Source organism: Bombina bombina, chromosome 9 (genome assembly GCF_027579735.1).
Source record: "Bombina bombina isolate aBomBom1 chromosome 9, aBomBom1.pri, whole genome shotgun sequence".
NCBI classification, from domain to species: domain Eukaryota; kingdom Metazoa; phylum Chordata; class Amphibia; order Anura; family Bombinatoridae; genus Bombina; species Bombina bombina.
Window position 1 is genome coordinate 283,633,333 of NC_069507.1, and position 23,294 is coordinate 283,656,626.

General features: G+C 47.9%; 1 protein-coding gene across 1 annotated transcript in view; it reads left to right on the plus strand.

The window, feature by feature from the left end:
• The window catches only part of LOC128640345 (uncharacterized), a 176,093-nt gene that overhangs the window by 20,577 nt on the left and 132,222 nt on the right, over window positions 1–23,294 (plus strand). Inside the window, exon 2 of the mRNA XM_053692842.1 lies at window positions 15,950–16,186. Within this exon, the coding sequence (XP_053548817.1) occupies window positions 15,950–16,186 (237 nt within the window). The remainder of the gene's footprint in view (window positions 1–15,949; window positions 16,187–23,294) is intronic.

The window sequence follows — 23,294 nt, forward strand, 5'->3', positions numbered from 1 at the left end:
GTGATTGGTCTGATGGTGGCATCCATGGACATCATCCCTTTTGCTTGGTTCCATCTGCGACTGCTGCAGCTTTGCATGCTCCATCAAATTTGTCACAGAGGATATGTCTGGAACCCCCAACAAGAGATTCTCTCTCGTGGTGGATGTCTCAGGGCACTTGCTTCCTGAGACCTTCCTGGGAGATTGTGACTATGGACACCAGCCTGTCAGGCTGAGGAGCTGTTTGGAGTTCTCTAAAGGCTCAGGTCCTGTGGTCTCGGGAAGAGTCCTCTCTTCCCATAAACACCTTGGAGTTAAGAGCTATCTACAATGCCCTATTAGTGTGGCCTCAACTGTCTTTAGTCCAGTTCGATGAAAACAAACAATAAGGTGAGTGCTAAATTAATAGCAAATTGAGAAAATAAAATATGTGATAATGTATAAAAAATGTGTATGATACCTAATATATAAGGTGTGCACTAAATGAGATAGTATAAAATGTGATCATTTATGATAACTGTTATACTATATAGAGGATTAACAGTTCAAATTTGGCAAACAGCACACACCTGATGCACGTGGTAGAGGGCTACTGCTAACACCTCTCTGTAAGATAGCAGCAACTGGATTCCACAGCACCAATAATAAGGAAAAAAGTTTTTAAACTTTAAAGCATTTATTGATCCTTTTAGCTTTCATAAAGCATAACGCGTTTGCTGCTGTGTGCCTATGCTTTATGAAAGCTAAAATCTAAAAGGATCAATAAATGCTTTAAAGTTGAAAAACTTTTTTCCTTATTATTGGTGCTGTGGAATCCAGTTGCTGCTATCATATAGAGGATTAAAAGAGACCTAAAGCTCTGTTTAAAAATGTAAACACTTTAATATGCAGGTGAGTAAATTCATATAAACATTAAAAACACTAAACCTTGCAAGGTATTAACTAACAACTAAAAATTAAAATGGCATTGAGTTAGATGGCATTGAGTTAGATTAGTTTTGGATCAATATGTGCAAAAATTAAAATAACAGCAATATCTAAAAAATCTATAAGATTAGAAGTGCATTGTCTAAAATAATGTCTCTTACAACGGTGGTTAAATAACCGTAAACAGTACCTTAATAGACCAGGAGCCCAAACAATCCTTTTGGGAGGATGAGCAGTTATATCTTTCAACAATTCAACAAATGTTAATAAAAGAACAAGGCTAAAAAAGCGTTGATTCTGATGATTTTGCAGGTTAGGTGGAGAACGTAGATCGTGTAATTCACTCCAGAGTGTGTCGTAGGAGGAAAGAGTGACAGCTGAGTCAGCTCAAAAACCAAATCTTAGGATTGGTGGGTAACTATAAGCGATAATTTCAACAGACAGCATCTGTAATTGAGTGCTGCAATTCCAACAGACAGCGTCTGTGTGTGTTTTGGTATTCCAGAAAGACAGCGTCTAATTGGTAGTTTCCCACAGGTGATGAAGCAATGCAGAGGCTGTAGTGACTTTCTACAGACAGCGTCTGTGTAAAATAATGGATTTCCTGACAGACAGTGTCTGTTCTAAGTTCAAATAAACTGCAAGATCCTGCCAATCACTAACTCAAAAGTGATTTGAGCCGAGGACTCCTAAATGCAGTGTTGTTTAAAAGTTCCAAACAAATGTCAAAGTAACAGTGAACTCTCTACCGGTTTCGGCCCAGGTGGCCTTTATCAAGAGTTCAGTTTATCATATTTCAGTCAGACAACATCACCTCAGTGGCTTACATCAACCACCAGGGAGGGACTCAGAGTTCCTTAGCCATGAAGAAGGTGACTCACATTCTGCAGTGGACGGAAGCTCATGGTTGCCTTCTAAAGACCATCCACATTCCAGGTGTGGATAACTGGGAAGTGGACATTCTGAGCAGACTTTTTATCCCGGGGGGTGGGCTCTCCATCCGGAAGTGTTCTCTCAGATAACCCTCAGATGGGGAGTTCTATAGTTGGATCTGATGCCGCCCCGCCAAAACGCCAAGGTTCCAAAGTACGGTTCAAGGTCAAGAAATCCCTAGGCCGTTCTGATAGATGCTCTAGTGGTTCCTCCTTGGATGTTCTCTCTGGAATATCTTTTTCCTATGTTTGCTCTCCTTCCACGAGTCATTGCTCGTATCAAACAGGAGAGAGTATCAGTGATCCTAATAGCTCCTGCATGGCCTCGCAGGATCTGGTTTGCGGATCTGGTATGGATATCATCTCTACCTCCTTGGAGGTTACTTTTGAGGAAGGACCTTCTAATTCAGGGTCCTTTCCTCCATCCAAACCTAGATTCTCTGCAGCTGAATGCTTGGAGATTGAAGGCCTAGTTCTGTCTAGACGTGTTTTTTCTGAAGGGGTCCTTGAAACTATGCTTCAGGCTCGCAAACCAGTTATTCGCAAGATTTACCATAAGATATGGCAGAAATATCTTTATTGGTGTGAATCTTAAGGGTTCTCCTGGAGCCCGGTGAGGATTCCCCGGATTTTATCTTTTCTTCAGGATGGCCTGGGAAAGGGTTTGTCGGTCAGTACTCTAAAGGGTCAGATTTCTGCGTTATCTATCCTTTTGCACAAACGTCTGGCAGACTTACCATATGTCCAAGCTTTTGTTCAGGCCCTGGTTAGAATCAGGCCTGTGTTTAAACCTGTTGCTTCCCCATGGAGCCTTAGCCTAGTTCTTAAAGTTTTGCAGCAGGCTCTGTTTGAGCAAATGCATGATGTGGATATAAAGGTATCTTGGAAGGTTTTGTTTCCCCTTGCTATTTCGTCCGCTTGCAGAGTCTCTGAGCTTTCAGCTCTGCAGTGTGATTCCCTGTATCTTATTTTTTATGCAGATAAGGCGGTCCTTCGTACTAAATTGGGGTTTCTCCCTAAGGTGGTGTTGGATCGAAACATTAATCAGAAAATTGTTGTTCCTTCTTTTTTTCCTAATCCTTCTTCTCATAAGGAACATCTTTTGCATAATTTGGATGTTGTACAGGCTCTAAAATTTTTCTTTAAAAGGTACTAAAGATTTTAGGCAATTTTCTGCCCTGTTTGTTGCTTTCTCTGGAAAGTGTAAGGTTAGAAGGCCACTTCTTCTACTCTGTCTCTTTGGTTGAGAAGTTTGATTCCTTTGGCTCATGAGACTGCTGGACAGCAGCCTCCTGAGATAATTACGGCTTATTCCAGTAGGGCTGTCTCCTCTTCTTGAGGTTTCAAAAATGAAGCTTCTGTGGAACAGATTTGCAAGGCGGCAACATGGTCCTCTCTGCATACTTTTTCCAAATTCTACAAATGTGATACTTTTGCCTCGGCTGGGGCTTACTTTGGGAGAAAGGTTCTTCAAGCGGTGGTGCCTTCTGTTTAAGTCCTTCTGTCTTTTTCTCCCTCCCTGTTCATTCTGTGTCCTCTAGCTTGGGTATTGGTTCCCACTAGTAATTGGAATGATGATGTGGACTCTCCATGTCATAGGAAAGAAAACAAAATTTATGCTTACCTGATAAATTTCTTTCTTTCCAGACATGGAAAGTCCACAACCCTGCCCTCTTTTTAATTATAGTTGGCAGTTTTTTTGAGTAAACCTCAGGTACCTTTTCACCCTTGTGTTTCTTTTTTACACTTTTCTTCGGCTGAATGACTGGGTATTATGGGTAAGGGAAGTTGCACTTAACATCTTTGCCTCCTCCTGCTGGCCAGGAGTTGAATATCCCACTAGTAATTGGAATGACGTTGTGGACTCTTCATGTCCGGAAAGAAAGAAATTTTATCAGGTAAGCATAAATTTTGTTTTTAAAATTGTATGCTCTGTCAAAGGGTCAGGTGGTCAGACTGGGATGTTATACACAGGGTCAGGGGGTCAGACTGGGATGTTATACAAAGGGTCAGGGGGTCAGACTGGGATGTTATACAGGGGGGGTCAGACTGGGATGTTATACAGGGTCAGGGGGTCAGACTGGGATGTTATACAGGGTCAGGGGTCAGACTGAGATGTTATACAGGGTCAGGGGGTCAGACTGAGATGTTATACACAGGGTCAGGTCATCAGACTGGGATGTTATATACGGTCAGATGGTCAGACTGGGATGTTATATACAGGGTCAGGTGGTCAGACTGAGATGTTATACAGGGTCAGGGGGTCAGACTGGGATGTTATACAGGGTCAGGGGGTCAGACTGGGATGTTATACAGGGTCAGGGGGTCAGACTGGGATGTTATACACAGGGTCAGGTGGTCAGACTGGGATGTTATACAGGGTCAGGGGGTCAGACTGGGATGTTATACAGGGTCAGGGGGTCAGACTTGGATGTTATATACAGGGTCAGGGGGTCAGACTGGGATGTTATACACAGGGTCAGGGGGTCAGACTGAGATGTTATACACAGGGTCAGGTGGTCAGACAGGGATGTTATACAGGGTCAGGTGGTCAGACTGGGATGTTATATAGGGTCAGGGGGGTCAGACTGGGATGTTATACAGGGTCAGGGGGTCAGACTGGGATGTTATACAGGGTCAAGGGTTCAGACTGAGATGTTATACAGGGTCAGGGGGTCAGACTGGGATGTTATACACAGGGTCAGGTGGTCAGACTGGGATGTTATATACAGGGTCAGGGGGTCAGACTGGGATGTTACACACAGGGTCAGGTGGTCAGACTGGGATGTTATATACAGGGTCAGGGGGTCAGACTGGGATGTTATATACAGGGTCAGGGGGTCAGACTGGGATGTTATACAGGGTCAGGGGGTCAGACTGGGATGTTATATACAGGGTCAGGGGGTCAGACTGGGATGTTATACACAGGGTCAGGGGGTCAGACTGGGATGTTATACACAGGGTCAGGGGGTCAGACTGGGATGTTATACACAGGGTCAGGGGGTCAGACTGGGATGTTATACACAGGGTCAGGAGGTCAGACTGGGATGTTATATACAGGGTCAGGGGGTCAGACTGGGATGTTATACAGGGTCAGGGGGTCAGACTGGGATGTTATATACAGGGTCAGGGGGTCAGACTGGGATGTTATACACAGGGTCAGGGGGTCAGACTGGGATGTTATACACAGGGTCAGGGGGTCAGACTGGGATGTTATACACAGGGTCAGGGGGTCAGACTGGGATGTTATACAGGGTCAGGGGGTCAGACTGGGATGTTATATACAGGGTCAGGGGTCAGACTGGGATGTTATACACAGGGTCAGGGGGTCAGACTGGGATGTTATACAGGGTCAGGGGTTCAGACTGAGATGTTATACAGGGTCAGGGGGTCAGACTGGGGTGTTATACAAAGGGTCAGGGGGTCAGACTGGGATGTTATACACAGGGTCAGGTGGTCAGACTGGGATGTTATACAGGGTCAGGGGGTCAGACTGGGATGTTACAAACAGGGTCAGGTGGTCAGACTAGGATGTTATATACAGGGTTAGGGGTTCAGACTGAGATGTTATACAGGGTCAGGGGGTCAGACTGGGATGTTATACACAGGGTCAGGTGGTCAGACTGGGATGTTATACAGGGTCAGGGGGTCAGACTGGGATGTTACACACAGGGTCAGGGGGTCAGACTGGGATGTTATACAGGGTCAGGGGTTCAGACTGAGATGTTATACAGGGTCAGGGGGTCAGACTGGGATGTTATACACAGGGTCAGGGGGTCAGACTGGGATGTTATACACAGGGTCAGGTGGTCAGACTGGGATGTTATACAGGGTCAGGGGGTCAGACTGGGATGTTACACACAGGGTCAGGTGGTCAGACTGGGATGTTATATACAGGGTCAGGGGGTCAGACTGGGATGTTATATACAGGGTCAGGGGGTCAGACTGGGATGTTATATACAGGGTCAGGGGGTCAGACTGGGATGTTATACAGGGTCAGGGGGTCAGACTGGGATGTTATATACAGGGTCAGGGGGTCAGACTGGGATGTTATACACAGGGTCAGGGGGTCAGACTGGGATGTTATACACAGGGTCAGGGGGTCAGACTGGGATGTTATACACAGGGTCAGGAGGTCAGACTGGGATGTTATATACAGGGTCAGGGGGTCAGACTGGGATGTTATACAGGGTCAGGGGGTCAGACTGGGATGTTATATACAGGGTCAGGGGGTCAGACTGGGATGTTATACACAGGGTCAGGGGGTCAGACTGGGATGTTATACACAGGGTCAGGGGGTCAGACTGGGATGTTATACACAGGGTCAGGGGGTCAGACTGGGATGTTATACAGGGTCAGGGGGTCAGACTGGGATGTTATATACAGGGTCAGGGGTCAGACTGGGATGTTATACACAGGGTCAGGGGGTCAGACTGGGATGTTATACAGGGTCAGGGGGTCAGACTGAGAGGTTATACACAGGGTCAGGGGGTCAGACTGGGATGTTATATACAGGGTCAGGGGGTCAGACTGGGATATTATACAGGGTCAGGGGTCAGACTGGGATGTTATATACAGGGTCAGGGGGTCAGACTGGGATGTTATACACAGGGTCAGGGGGTCAGACTGAGATGTTATACACAGGGTCAGGTGGTCAGACAGGGATGTTATACAGGGTCAGGTGGTCAGACTGGGATGTTATATAGGGTCAGGGGGTCAGACTGGGATGTTATACAGGGTCAGGGGGTCAGACTGGGATGTTATACAGGGTCAAGGGTTCAGACTGATATGTTATACAGGGTCAGGGGGTCAGACTGGGATGTTATACACAGGGTCAGGTGGTCAGACTGGGATGTTATATACAGGGTCAGGGGGTCAGACTGGGATGTTACACACAGGGTCAGGTGGTCAGACTGGGATGTTATATACAGGGTCAGGGGGTCAGACTGGGATGTTATACAGGGTCAGGGGGTCAGACTGGGATGTTATATACAGGGTCAGGGGGTCAGACTGGGATGTTATACACAGGGTCAGGGGGTCAGACTGGGATGTTATACACAGGGTCAGGGGGTCAGACTGGGATGTTATACACAGGGTCAGGGGGTCAGACTGGGATGTTATACACAGGGTCAGGAGGTCAGACTGGGATGTTATATACAGGGTCAGGGGGTCAGACTGGGATGTTATACAGGGTCAGGGGGTCAGACTGGGATGTTATATACAGGGTCAGGGGGTCAGACTGGGATGTTATACACAGGGTCAGGGGGTCAGACTGGGATGTTATACACAGGGTCAGGGGGTCAGACTGGGATGTTATACACAGGGTCAGGGGGTCAGACTGGGATGTTATACAGGGTCAGGGGGTCAGACTGGGATGTTATATACAGGGTCAGGGGTCAGACTGGGATGTTATACACAGGGTCAGGGGGTCAGACTGGGATGTTATACAGGGTCAGGGGTTCAGACTGAGATGTTATACAGGGCCAGGGGGTCAGACTGGGGTGTTATACACAGGGTCAGGGGGTCAGACTGGGATGTTATACACAGGGTCAGGTGGTCAGACTGGGATGTTATACAGGGTCAGGGGGTCAGACTGGGATGTTACAAACAGGGTCAGGTGGTCAGACTAGGATGTTATATACAGGGTTAGGGGTTCAGACTGAGATGTTATACAGGGTCAGGGGGTCAGACTGGTATGTTATACACAGGGTCAGGTGGTCAGACTGGGATGTTACACACAGGGTCAGGGGGTCAGACTGGGATGTTATACAGGGTCAGGGGTTCAGACTGAGATGTTATACAGGGTCAGGGGGTCAGACTGGGATGTTATACACAGGGTCAGGTGGTCAGACTGGGATGTTATACAGGGTCAGGGGGTCAGACTGGGATGTTACACACAGGGTCAGGTGGTCAGACTGGGATGTTATATACAGGGTCAGGGGGTCAGACTGGGATGTTATATACAGGGTCAGGGGGTCAGACTGGGATGTTATATACAGGGTCAGGGGGTCAGACTGGGATGTTATATACAGGGTCAGGGGGTCAGACTGGGATGTTATACAGGGTCAGGGGGTCAGACTGGGATGTTATATACAGGGTCAGAGGGTCAGACTGGGATGTTATACACAGGGTCAGGGGGTCAGACTGGGATGTTATACACAGGGTCAGGGGGTCAGACTGGGATGTTATACACAGGGTCAGGGGGTCAGACTGGGATGTTATACACAGGGTCAGGAGGTCAGACTGGGATGTTATATACAGGGTCAGGGGGTCAGACTGGGATGTTATACAGGGTCAGGGGGTCAGACTGGGATGTTATATACAGGGTCAGGGGGTCAGACTGGGATGTTATACACAGGGTCAGGGGGTCAGACTGGGATGTTATACACAGGGTCAGGGGGTCAGACTGGGATGTTATACACAGGGTCAGGGGGTCAGACTGGGATGTTATACAGGGTCAGGGGGTCAGACTGGGATGTTATATGCAGGGTCAGGGGTCAGACTGGGATGTTATACACAGGGTCAGGGGGTCAGACTGGGATGTTATACAGGGTCAGGGGGTCAGACTGAGATGTTATACACAGGGTCAGGGGGTCAGACTGGGATGTTATATACAGGGTCAGGGGGTCAGACTGGGATATTATACAGGGTCAGGGGTCAGACTGGGATGTTATATACAGGGTCAGGGGGTCAGACTGGGATGTTATATACAGGGTCAGGGGTCAGACTGGGATGTTATATACAGGGTCAGGGGGTCAGACTGGGATGTTATATACAGGGTCAGGGGGGTCAGACTGGGATGTTATACACAGGGTCAGGGGGTCAGACTGGGATGTTATATACAGGGTCAGGGGGTCAGACTGGGATGTTATACAGGGTCAGGGGGTCAGACTGGGATGTTATACACAGGGTCAGGGGGTCGGACTGGGATGTTATACACACGGTCAGGGGGTCAGACTGGGATGTTATACACAGGGTCAGGGGGTCGGACTGGGATATTATACACAGGGTCAGGGGGTCAGACTGGGATGTTATACACAGGGTCAGGGGGTCAGACTGTGATGTTATACAGGGTCAGGGGGTCAGACTGGGATGTTATATACAGGGTCAGGGGTCAGACTGGGATGTTATACACAGGGTCAGGGGGTCAGACTGGGATGTTATACAGGGTCAGGGGGTCAGACTGGGATGTTATATACAGGGTCAGGGGGTCAGACTGGGATATTATACAGGGTCAGGGGTCAGACTGGGATGTTATATACAGGGTCAGGGGGTCAGACTGGGATGTTATATACAGGGTCAGGGGTCAGACTGGGATGTTATATACAGGGTCAGGGGGTCAGACTGGGATGTTATATACAGGGTCAGGGGGTCAGACTGGGATGTTATACACAGGGTCAGGGGGTCAGACTGGGATGTTATATACAGGGTCAGGGGGTCAGACTGGGATGTTATACAGGGTCAGGGGGTCAGACTGGGATGTTATACACAGGGTCATGGGGTCAGACTGGGATGTTATACACAGGGTCAGGGGGTCAGACTGGGATATTATACACAGGGTCAGGGGGTCAGACTGGGATGTTATACAGGGTCAGGGGGTCCGACTGGGATGTTATACACAGGGTCAGGGGGTCAGACTGGGATGTTATACAGGGTCAGGGGGTCAGACTTGGAAGTTATACAGGGTCAGGGGGTCAGACTGGGATGTTATACAGGGTCAGGGGGTCAGACTGGGATGTTATACACAGGGTCAGGGGGTCAGACTGAGATGTTATACACAGGGTCAGGGGGTCAGACTGGGATGTTATACACAGGGTCAGGGGGTCAGACTGGGATGTTATACAGGGTCATGGGGTCAGACTGGGATGTTATACAGGGTCAGGGGGTCAGACTGGGATGTTATACAGGGTCAGGGGGTCAGACTGGGATGTTATATACAGGGTCAGGGGGTCAGACTGGGATGTTATACACAGGGTCAGGGGGTCAGACTGGGATGTTATATACAGGGTCAGGGGTCAGACTGGGATGTTATATACAGGCTCAGGGGGTCAGACTGGGATGTTATACACAGGGTCAGGGGGTCAGACTGGGATGTTATACAGGGTCAGGGGGTCAGACTGGGATGTTATATACAGGGTCAGGGGGTCAGACTGGGATGTTATACAGGGTCAGGGGGTCAGACTGGGATGTTATATACAGGCTCAGGGGGTCAGACTGGGATGTTATACAGGGTCAGGGGGTCAGACTGGGATGTTATATACAGGGTCAGGGGGTCAGAATGGGTTGTTATATAGAGTCAGGTGGTCAGTGAAGCTTGTGACGGGAGAATCGTTTTGTTATTGTCAGAAGAAATAGCAGCTAAGATACTCTGTATATCCATGTGTTACAGAAGCATTAGTTATTTTGTTGTGGAGAGCTTATTTCCCAGCAGCAATGCCTGAACCAGCAAGCCAGCGCCTAAGAAGGGCTCCAAGAAAACCGTAACAAGTTTCATTTCATAAAGAGTTAACTCTTTTTTTTCAGCTTTTAGAAACTATTGTCTAATCACCTCTGGAGCCAGACTGCTAATTGATAAGATGAACTTGTAAACTTGTTATCTTAAGTACTGTAATCCTATTGTGGCCTGTCAAAGGACAGTGCTCTCTATCTAAATGTGTGATGGGGGATTTTGTGCTTCCCCCCCTCTCCCCCTGGGAGTGCCCTGTGTGCATGTAACCTTAATAAAAAGCAGGCTGGCATCCCAGTTCTGAGTTCTTGTTTTGACCCTCAATCGCAGCGTTGACTCGTTTTTGTGGGCAGAAGGGTATCCTAGCTGTACTGCAGCTAAGGGAGATTATTCTATATTTGCGAGACTCATATAGAATACTATGGAAAGCAGCTTCTCCCCTCTTTAGCAATAGGGATCCAGGCTACTAAGCGGTCCATCTCTCAGCGAGACTAAGGGTAACCGTAACATTTGGCGGCAGCGGCGGGATTTTCCTGGATTTCCTAGGAGAGGTACAGAACGGATGGAGAGCGCTTACGAAAAATTGAAGCGTACAACCCTAAAGGATTTACTTGAAAGCAGAGGGGGGTACGCCAGCAACCGGCCGAGGAGAGAGCTGATCGCAGAATTGACCGAACTGGATCAGAGCTTCACAATGGCGGAAACACCGACCACGATTAGTGACGAAAAAACCAGGATTGTTCGGGAAAGGCTCTCATTATACGGGCCGAACCCCTCCATGGAATTGGTACAGCAGTTGATGGCGGAGGCGGACGAGGATATACGAGAGACTCGAGCCCACGAACTCAACCTAGCAAACGCACACCGCAATGCTGAAGCCCCGCAGGTAATCATCCCTGTCGAAAATGCTGGGAGGCCCAAGATACCCTATGCGGCATTTCGACCCTTCCTAGAGAGCGAGACAGGGATTGATGAATATTTGGCGGACTTCGAAAGGCAATGTGCCCTGCACCAGATTCCCAACAGAGAGTGGCCCACGATATTGTCTGGGAAACTATCCGGGCGAGCCCTGGAAGCCTTTCGTACTCTGGGTGCTGAGGAAGTGACACAGTATGAGCTAGTTAAGGAGACACTGTTGCGACGGTACGCTGTAACTCCGGACACGTATCGCCGACAGTTTCGGGGCACGGAAAAGAAGCCTAACGATACCCATATGGAATGGGCGCACCGAATGCGGAGAGCGGCAAATCACTGGCTGAGCGGAAGTAAAGCGGTGACTGGGGAGGAAATTTTACAATTGTTTCTCTTAGAACATTTTTATAATGGCATGGAACAGCAAGGGAAGGAATGGCTGCGAGACAGGCGGCCTTCTACCTTAGAAGAAGCAGCCAAATTGGCCGATGAACATTATGACTCCCGTCTTCACGAACCCATGAACTACCGAGCTCCAGCACGGGTCGAACCCAGAGAGGTTTACCGTGCACCCCCTCGTGCTGAATTCCGAGCCCCGGTGCCCACAGGGCCCATCCGACACTCAGGACCACCCAATAACAGCTCTGAGCATCCCAGACCGACTTGTCACCGATGCAAGCAACCAGGGCATTTCATGGCTAGCTGCCCCCTTAATACGCACCAGACACCCAGGAATTACAATTACCCCTCTGGGTCCTATCGTCCGGCCCGGGCCCTCTGTGTTAACCAAGAGGCCCCTACGGAGGGATATGTGGGGCCGCTTCACGAGGCAGACCCTGTATATGCTGCCTCAGATAACCGCCAGCACCATCGGCAGAGGGTATGGCTCGAGGGGCGATCTACCGAGGGATTGCGAGACACAGGGGCTACTATCACGCTAGTACAGAGTCATTTGGTGCCAGAGCACAAGCGATCCGGACAGACTGTGGCCGTTAGAGTGGCGGGGGGGGATGTGTACAAAATTCCAACAGCTAAAGTGCATCTTGATTGGGGAGCGGGAAAGGGGGCTGTGAACGTGGGCCTAATGGATAATTTACCTGCCGAAGTACTACTGGGCAACGATTTGGGCCCCATGACTTCTGCCTATGCTCCAGTATGCAACAACGAGGCGGACCCAGTGACTACACGGGCCCAAGCCCGGACGGAGCGAGAGCTTTCACCAGTGCGGGAGACACAGGTAAGACCTACCCCGACCTTGCCTGACAGGTTAGGCCCCATACCCTGGGACACCCCAGATGCTTTCGAGGCAGAGTCTAAGACTGACCCGACCTTACAAAAGTACCGGGAACGAGCAGAGACCGGAGGGGGCGGGGCAGATAACGAAACATTCTTATGGGAAAAAGGGAAACTATACCGCTGGACAGAGAAAAGGGGACAGCGTAGGCGACAGCTGGTAGTGCCCCACAAATACCGTCAAGAAATCCTCAAAATAGGCCACGACATCCCCTTAGCAGGCCACCTAGCCGTTACCCGTACCCTACACCGCATTACTCACACGTTCTTTTGGCCAGGGGTGCACGCTGACGTTAGAACTTACTGTAACACCTGCGATGTGTGTCAACGAGTAGGAAGGCGAGGCGATCACCCTAAAGCCCAGCTAGTAAATATGCCCATTGTAGAGGAACCCTTCAGCCGGGTTGCTATTGACCTAGTGGGACCACTGGCTACCCCTAGTCCCTCCGGTAAGCGATACATTCTTACCGTAGTGGACTACGCTACCAGGTACCCAGAGGCTGTCGCCCTATCCAACATACAAGCGGATACGGTAGCGAATGCACTAGTACAGGTGTTCTCCCGGGTAGGATTTCCAAAAGAAATCCTATCCGACCGAGGCACCCAATTTACGGCTGAATTGACCCAACAACTCTGGCAGGTTTGCAAAATTAAGTCCCTCCTAAGCTCCCCATACCACCCCCAGACGAACGGGCTGTGTGAGAGGTTCAATGGGACCCTCAAGCAAATGCTCAAGACGTTCACTCAGGAATACCGAGACTGGGAACGCTTCCTGCCGCACCTCCTATTTGCTTATCGGGAGGTGCCCCAGGAAACGACAGGGTTCTCTCCCTTCGAGTTGCTCTACGGAAGAAAGGTACGGGGACCCCTAAACCTGATCCGGGAGCACTGGGAGGGAGAGATGGAGGCTGACGGTGTCCCAGTTGTGCCATACGTGCTGGAACTCAGGGACCGAATGGAGCAATTAGCCAAATCCGTGCGGGCTAATCTCCAGTTGGCCCAGAGAAGACAGAAAGTATGGTACGATCGGGGGGCCCGAAAGAGAATCTTCACCATAGGACAAAAGGTGTTAGTACTTAAGCCGGTGAAGACAGACAAATTGCAGGCGTCCTGGCAGGGTCCCTACCAGATCGTAGAGAAAAGGGGAGACACCACTTATGTGATAGCTAGCTGCCACGACAACAATCTTAGAAAGACATTCCATGTAAACATGCTCAAGGAATATTTTGAGCGACCAGAGAACGTGACGGCCGTATGTTGTTCCCCTCAGGAAGACCCCGACAGTTTACCCATTCCAGACCTATTAGAAAAGAGCCTCCCCACAGGTATAGTGGCGCAGGTTCAGATAGGGGACCGACTTAGCCCCACTGAAAGGGAGCAGCTCAACCAACTCCTCCAGTCCAAACACCTCACCTTCTCCCCGAAGCCAGGGTACACTACTTTAACCACCCACCAGGTAGATACTCCGGGACAAGCTCCCTTGCGCCAGGCTCCGTACCGAATCCCCGAAGCAGTTAGGACAGGAATGAAGAAGGAGATCGATGAGATGCTCCAGCTCAGGGTAATTGAGCCCTCCGATAGTCCCTGGGCCTCCCCAGTTGTCTTGGTGCCCAAGAAAGATGGGACCACCCGGTTCTGCGTAGACTATCGGAGGCTCAATGAAAATACCGTGACGGACGCTTACCCTATGCCCAGGGTAGACGAGCTACTCGATCGTATAGCCAGGGGAAATTACCTGACCACTATTGACCTCTGCAAAGGTTACTGGCAGATTCCTCTGGCCCCGGAGGCTATCCCCAAGTCGGCATTCGTCACCCCATTCGGCTTATATCAGTTTAGGGTAATGCCGTTTGGGATGAAGAATGCCCCAGCTACATTCCAGCGCTTGGTGGATAGGCTCCTGGATGGCTTCCAGAGTTTTGCTTGCGCCTACCTGGACGACATAGCGATCCACAGTGAGTCCTGGGAGGACCACTTAGCTCATGTGGGAATGGTTCTGGATCAGATCCGGGCTGCTGGCCTGACTCTGAAGCCAGAAAAATGCCACTTTGGGATGGCCGAGGTACAGTACCTGGGTCACCGGGTGGGGTGTGGAAAGCAGCGACCAGAGCCGGCCAAAATAGAAGCTGTCGCCAATTGGCCCACCCCCATCACTAAGACTCAGGTCCTAGCCTTCCTGGGCACGGCAGGGTACTATAGACGGTTCGTACCAGACTACAGCACACTTGCCAAACCCCTGACTGACTTGACCAAGAAGAACTTACCTCGACAGGTCCTGTGGTCTCCCCACTGTGAAACGGCTTTCCAGGCTCTCAAAAATGCTCTAATTAACGCTCCTGTCTTGGCGGCCCCAGCCCTTAACAAACGTTTTATCGTCCATACAGATGCTTCCATGTTCGGGCTGGGAGCCGTCCTCAGCCAAGTAGGCGAAGATGGAGGGGAGCATCCAGTTGCCTACATCAGCCGGAAGCTCCTGCCCCGCGAAGTCAGCTATGCAGCGGTCGAAAAGGAGTGTTTGGCTTTGGTGTGGGCATTAAAGAAATTGACTCCCTATTTATATGGTCAGGAGTTCACTCTGGTCACCGACCATAACCCGTTGGTGTGGCTGAACCGGGTCTCTGGAGATAACGGCAGGCTATTACGTTGGAGCTTATCGTTGCAAACCTTCAATTTCACCATTACTTACAGACCTGGGAAACAGAATGGCAACGCCGACGGGTTGTCCAGACAAACCGACCTCAGCCCCGCATAACCAGCGGTCTGGACAGCCTTAGTCTGCCCCGAAAAGGGGACAGACCGTGTCTGCCAGAGTGTTCCACAGAAAGGGAGCAATGTTACAGAAGCATTAGTTATTTTGTTGTGGAGAGCTTATTTCCCAGCAGCAATGCCTGAACCAGCAAGCCAGCGCCTAAGAAGGGCTCCAAGAAAACCGTAACAAGTTTCATTTCATAAAGAGTTAACTCTTTTTTTTCAGCTTTTAGAAACTATTGTCTAATCACCTCTGGAGCCAGACTGCTAATTGATAAGATGAACTTGTAAACTTGTTATCTTAAGTACTGTAATCCTATTGTGGCCTGTCAAAGGACAGTGCTCTCTATCTAAATGTGTGATGGGGGATTTTGTGCTTCCCCCCCTCTCCCCCTGGGAGTGCCCTGTGTGCATGTAACCTTAATAAAAAGCAGGCTGGCATCCCAGTTCTGAGTTCTTGTTTTGACCCTCAATCGCAGCGTTGACTCGTTTTTGTGGGCAGAAGGGTATCCTAGCTGTACTGCAGCTAAGGGAGATTATTCTATATTTGCGAGACTCATATAGAATACTATGGAAAGCAGCTTCTCCCCTCTTTAGCAATAGGGATCCAGGCTACTAAGCGGTCCATCTCTCAGCGAGACTAAGGGTAACCGTAACACCATGTTACACAGTGCTGAGTAGACTTTTGTAATAGGTGTCTTTGTGTCCCTAGTCTCTGCTTCGCCCAGCGTCCTTATCACCTTAGACATTAACACCACAATACACTGCCAGACAAGCTGCCGCATCACCAATGGCGTCCTTCAGTGGAAACACGACAGAGAAATCCGAGCTGAGAGGCAGGAGGATAGCCTGCCCTTAGATGTGACCCCTCATCTAGTGAATATGGGGATCTGGACCTGCATCCTCAGCATCGACAAACAGACAAAGATGTCAGAGAACATCACACTGGGTGAGTGTTTGCACAACCACATATGGCACAGATTACAAGTGAAGCACTAGTGCAAAGTGAGCTATATCCCCTGTCTGCATTATTATTAGTGCACAACCACATATGGCACAGATTACAAGTGAAGCACTAGTGCAAAGTGAGCTATATCCCCTGTCTGTGTTAGGATTAGTGCACAACCACATATGGCACAGATTGCAAGTGAAGCACTAGTGCAAAGTGAGCTATATCCCCTATCTGCATTATTATTAGTGCACAACCACATATGGCACAGATTACAAGTGAAGCACTAGTGCAAAGTGAGCTATATCCCCTGTCTGCATTATTATTAGTGCACAACCACATATGGCACAGATTACAAGTGAAGCACTAGTGCAAAGTGAGCTATATCCCCTGTCTGTGTTAGGATTAGTGCACAACCACATATGGCACAGATTACAAGTGAAGCACTAGTGCAAAGTGAGCTATATCCCCTATCTGCATTATTATTAGTGCACAACCACATATGGCACAGATTACAAGTGAAGCGCTAGTGCAAAGTGAGCTATATCCCCGTCTGTGTTAGGATTAGTGCACAACCACATATGGCACAGATTACAAGTGAAGCGCTAGTGCAAGGTGCACTATATCCCCTGTCTGCATTATTATTAGTGCACAACCACATATGGCACAGATTACAAGTGAAGCGCTAGTGCAAAGTGAGCTATATCCCCTGTTTGCATTATTATTAGTGCACAACCACATATGGCACAGATTACAAGTGAAGTGCTAGTGCAAAGTGAGCTATATCCCCTGTCTGCATTATTATTAGTGCACAACCACATATGGCACAGATTACAAGTGAAGCGCTAGTGCAGGGTGCGCTATATCCCTTGTCTGCATTATTATTAGTGCACAACCACATATGGCACAGATTACAAGTGAAGCGCTAGTGCAGGGTGCGCTATATCCCCTGTCTGCATTATTATTAGTGCACAACCACATATGACACCGATTACAAGTGAAGCACTAGTGCAGGGTGCGCTATATCCCCTGTCTGCATTATTATTAGTGCACAACCACATATGGCGCAGATTACAAGTGAAGCACTAGTGCAGGGTACGCTATATCCCCTGTCTGCATTATTATTAGTGCACAACCACATATGGCACAGATTACAAGTGAAGCGCTAGTGCAGGGTGCACTATATCCCCTGTCTGCATTATTATTAGTGCACAACCACATATGGCGCAGATTACAAGTGAAGCGCTAGTGCAAGGTGCACTATATCCCCTGTCTGCATTATTATTAGTGCACAACCACATATGGCACAGATTACAAGTGAAGCACTAGTGCAAAGTGAGCGATATCCCCTGTCTGTGTTAGGATTAGTGCACAACCACATATGGCACAGATTACAAGTGAAGCACTAGTGCAAGGTGTGATATATCCTCTGTCTGCATTATTATTAGTGCACATCCACATATGGCACAGATTACAAGTGAAGCGCTAGTGCAAGGTGCGCTATATCCCCTGTCTGCATTATTATTAGTGCACAACCACATATGACCCAGATTACAAGTGAAGCGCTAGTGCAAGGTGCGCTATATCCCCTGTCTGCATTATAATTAGTGCACAACCACATATGGCACAGATTACAAGTGAAGCGCTAATTCAAGGTGCGCTATATCCCCTGTCTGCATTATAATTAGTGCACAACCACATATGACACAGATTACAAGTGAAGCGCTAGTGCAGGGAGCACTATATCCCCTCTCTGTGTTATTAGTGTACAACCACATATGACCCAGATTACAAGTGAAGTACTAGTGCAGGGTACGCTATATCCCCTTTCTGCATTAGGATTAGTGCACAAAAACATATTGCACAGATTACAAGTGAAGCACTAGTGCAAGGTGTGATATATCCTCTGTCTGCATTATTATTAGTGCACAACCACATATGACACAGATTACAAGTGAAGCACTAGTGCAGGGTGCGCTATATCCCCTGTCTGTGTCATATGTGGTTGTGCACTAATTATAATGCAGACAGGGGATATAGCGCACCTTGCACTACCGCTTCACTTGTAATCTGTGTCATATGTGGTTGTGCACTAATTATAATGCAGATTACAAGTGAAGCGGTAGTGCAAGGTGCGCTATATCCCCTGTCTGCATTATAATTAGTGCACAACCACATTTGACACAGATTACAAGTGAAGCGCTAGTGCAAAGTGAGCTATATCCCCTGTCTGCATTAGGATTATTGCGCAAACACATATGGCACAGATTACAAGTGAAGCGCTAGTGTAGGGTGCGCTGTATCTTCTGTCTACATTATTATTTGTGCACAACCACATATGACCCAGATTACAAGTGAAGCGCCAGTGCAGGGTGCGCTATATCCCCTGTCTGCCTTATTATTAGTGCACAACCACATATTACACAGATTAAAAGTGAAGCACTAGTGCAGGATGCACTATATCTCCTATCTGTGTTAGGATTAGTGCACAACCACATATGGCACAGATTACAAGTGAAGCACTAGTGTAGGGTGCGCTGTATCTTCTGTCTATGTAATTATTAGTGCACAACCACATATGGCACAGATTACAAGTGAAGCGCTAGTGCAGGGTGCGCTATATCCCCTGTCTGCATTATTATTAGTGCACAACCACATATGACCCAGATACAAATGAAGCGCTAGTACAGGGTGCGCTATATCCCCTGTCTGTGTTATTATTAGTGCACAACCACATATGGCAAAGATTACAAGTGAAGCGTTAGTGCAGTGTGCGCTATATTCCCTGTCTGCGTTATTATTAGTGCACAACCACATATGGCACAGATTACAAGTGAAGCGCTAGTGCAGGGTGCGCTGTATCCCGTCTGCGTTAGGATTAGTGCACAACCACATATGACCCAGATTACAAATGAAGCGCTAGTGCAGGGTGCGCTATATCCACTGTCTGCATTATTATTAGTGCACAACCACATATGACCCAGATTACAAATGAAGCGCTAGTACAGGGTGCGCTATATCCACTGTCTGCATTATTATTAGTGTACAACCACATAAGACCAAGATTAAAAGTGAAGCACTAGCACAGGGTGCGCAATATCCACTGTCTGCTTTAGGATTAGTGCACAACCACATATGACTCAGATTACAAGTGAAGCACTAGTGCAGGGTGCACTATATCCCCTGTCTGCATTATTATTAGTGCACAACCACATATGACCCAGAATACAAGTGAAGCACTAGTGTAGGGTGCACTATATCCACTGCTTGCATTATTATTAGTGCACAACCAAATATGACCCAGATTAAAAGTGAAGCGCTAGTGCAGTGTACGCTATATCCCCTGTCTGCGTTATTATTAGTGCACAACCACATATGACCCAGATTACAAATGAAGCACTAGTGCAGCGTGTGATATATCCTCTGTCTGCGTTATTATTAGTGCACAACCACATATGGCACAGATTACAAGTGAAGCACTAGTGCAGCGTGTGCTATATTCCGTCTGCGTTATTATTAGTGCACAACCACATATGGCACAGATTACAAGTGAAGCACTAGTGCAGCGTGTGCTATATTCCGTCTGCGTTATTATTAGTGCACAGCCACATATGACCCAGATTACAAGTAAAGCACTAGTGCAGTGTACACTATATCCCCTGTCTGCGTTAATATTAGTGCACAATCACATATGGCCCAGATTACAAGTGAAACGCTAGTGCAGAGGTCACTATATCCCCTGTCTGCGTTTGGGTTAGTGCACAACCATATATGGCACAGATTATTATTATTATTATTATTATTCTTTATTTATAAAGCGCCAACAGATTCCGCAGCGCTGCCCATGGGTACAAGGATAACAGTACAGTGGAGAAACAATACGATAAGACACAAAATTTTACAGACAAATACAGGGGGAGTTGAGGGCCCTGTTCCCGTGGGAACTTACAAGTGAAGCACTAGTGCAAGGTGCGCTATATCCCCTGTCCGTGTTAGGATTAGCGCACAACCACATATGACCCAGATTACAAGAGAAGCACTAGTGTAGGGTGCGCTGTATCTTCTATCTGCGTTATTATTAGTGCACAACCACATATGACCCAGATTACAAGTGAAGCACTAGTGCAACGTGTGCTGTATCCCCTGTCTGCGTTATTATTAGTGCACAACCACATATGACCAAGATTAAAAGTGAAGCACTAGTACAGGGTGCACAATATCCACTGTCTGCTTTAGGATTAGTGCACAACCACATATGACCCAGATTAAAAGTGAAGCGCTAGTGCAGTGTACGCTATATCCCCTGTCTGCGTTATTATTAGTGCACAACCAAATATGACCCAGATTACAAGTGAAGTACTAGTGCAGGGTGTGCTATATCCCCTGTCTGCGTTATTATTAGTGCACAACCACATATGACCCAGATTACAAATGAAGCACTAGTGCAGGGTGTGATATATCCTCTGTCTGCGTTATTATTAGTGCACAACCACATATGGCACAGATTACAAGTGAAGCACTAGTGCAGCGTTCGCTATATTCCGTCTGCGTTATTAGTGCACAGCCACATATGACCCCGATTACAAGTAAAGCACTAGTGCAGGGTGCACTATATCCCCTGTCTGCGTTAATATTAGTGCACAGTCACATATGACTCAGATTACAAGTGAAGCACTAGTGCAGGGTGCACTATATCCCCTGCCTGTGTTATTATTAGTGCACAACCACATATGACCCAGATTACAAGTGAAGCGCTAGTGCAGAGGTCACTTTATCCCCTGTCTGTGTTGTGGTTAGTGCACAACCACATATGACCCAGATTACAAGTGTAGCACTAGTGCAGGGTGAGCTACATCCCCTGTCTGCGTTATTATTAGTGCACAACCACATATGGCCAAGATTACAAGTGAAGCACTAGTGCAGGGTGCGCTGTATCTTCTGTCTGCGTTATTATTAGTGCACAACCATATATGACCCAGATTACAATTAAAGCACTAGTGCAGAGTGCACTATATCCCCTGTCTGCATTATTATTAGTGCACAACCACATATGGTCCAGATTACAAGTGAAGCGCTAGTGCAGGGTGTGCTATATCCCGTCTGCGTTATTATTAGTCCACAACCACATATGGCACAGATTACAAGTGAAGCGCTAGTGCCGGGTGTGCTATATCCCGTCTGCGTTATTATTAATGCACAACCAGATATGAGACAAAAGAGAAAGGGCGTCTCCTAGTGTAGCCAATTTATATGCAAATAAAAATAAAGTGTGTACAGATTTTATACTCACATCTGATAAAGGCAACGATAATGCCTAGGTAAGCAGTCTGGAAACTTGTCAGTGTTCCAGTAAACTGTGCACCATATGCAGGGCAGCTCCTCTTTAATGATAGAAATCTGAAAATATAGAATGGTATGCAGAGGGCGACTATAGGAGTCACCCTCTGCATACCATTCTACAACCAGATATGACCCAGATTACAAGTGAAGCGCTAGTGCAGGGTGCGCTGTATCCCCTGTCTGCGTTATTATTAGTGCACAACCACATATGGCACAGATTACAAGTGAAGCGCTAGTGCAGGGTACGCTATATCCCCTGTCTGCGTTATTATTAGTGCACAACCACCTATGGCACAGATTACAAGTGAAGCGCTAGTGCAGGGGGCACTATATTCCCTGTCTGCATTATTATTAGTGCACAACCACATATGACCCAGATTACAAGTGAAGCGCTAGTGCAAAGTGAGCTATATCCCCTGTCTGCATTATTATTAGTGCACAACCACATATGGCACAGATGACAAGTGATGCACTAGTGCAGAGTGTGATATATCCTCTGTCTGCATTATTATTAGTGCACAACCACACATGGCACAGATTACAAGTAAAGCACTAGTGCAGGGTGCGCTGTATCCCCTGTCTGTGTTAGGATTAGTGCACTACAAAATATGACCCAGATTACAAGTGAAGCACTAGTGAAGGATGCGCTGTATCCCCTGTCTGTGTAATTATTAGTGCACAATCACATATGACTCAGATTACAAGTGAACCGCTAGTGCAAGGTGCACTATATCCCCTGACTGTGTTATTATTAGTGCACAACCACATATGATCCAGATTACAAGTGAAGCGCTAGTGCAGGGTGCACTATATCCCCTGTCTGCGTTATTTTTAGTGCACAACCCCATATGGCCAAGATTACAAGTGAAGCACTAGTGCAGGGTGCGCTGTATCTTCTGTCTGCATTATTATTAGTGCACAACCACATATGGCCAAGATTACAAGTGAAGCACTAGTGCAGGGTACGCTATATCCCCTGTCTACATTAGAATTAGTGCACAACCACATATGGCACAGATTACAGGTGAAGCGCCAGTGCAGGGTGCGCTATATCCCCTGTTTGCGTTATTATTAGTCCACAACCACATATGACCCAGATTACAAGTGAAGCGCTAGTGCCGGGTGCGCTATATCCCCTGTTTGCGTTATTATTAGTCCACAACCACATATGACCCAGATTACAAGTGAATCGCTAGTGCAAGGTGTGCTGTATCCCCTGTCTGCGTTAATATTAGTGCACAACCACTTATGACTCAGATTACAAGTGAAGCGCTAGTGCAGGGTGCACTATATCCCCTGCCTGCGTTATTATTAGTGCACAACCACATACGATCCAGATTACAAGTGAAGCGCTAGTGCAGGGGGCACTATATTCCCTGTCTGCGTTAGGGTTAGTGCACAACCACATATGACCCAGATTACAAGTGAAGCGCTAGTGCAGGGTGCGCTATATACCCTGCTTGCGTTATTATTAGTGCAAAACCACATATGAGCCAGATTACAAGTGAAGCACTAGTGCAGGGTGCGCTATATCCCCTGTCTGCTTTAGGATTAGTGCACAGCCACATATGACCCAGATTACAAGTGAAGCATTAGTGCAGGGTGCTCTATATACCCTGTCTGCGTTATTATTAGTGCACAACCACATATGAGCCTGTTTACAAGTGAAGCACTAGTGCAGGGTGCGCTATATCCCCTGTCTGCGTTATTATTACTGCACAACCACATATGACCCAGTTTACAAGTGAAGTGCTAGTGCAGGGTGCGC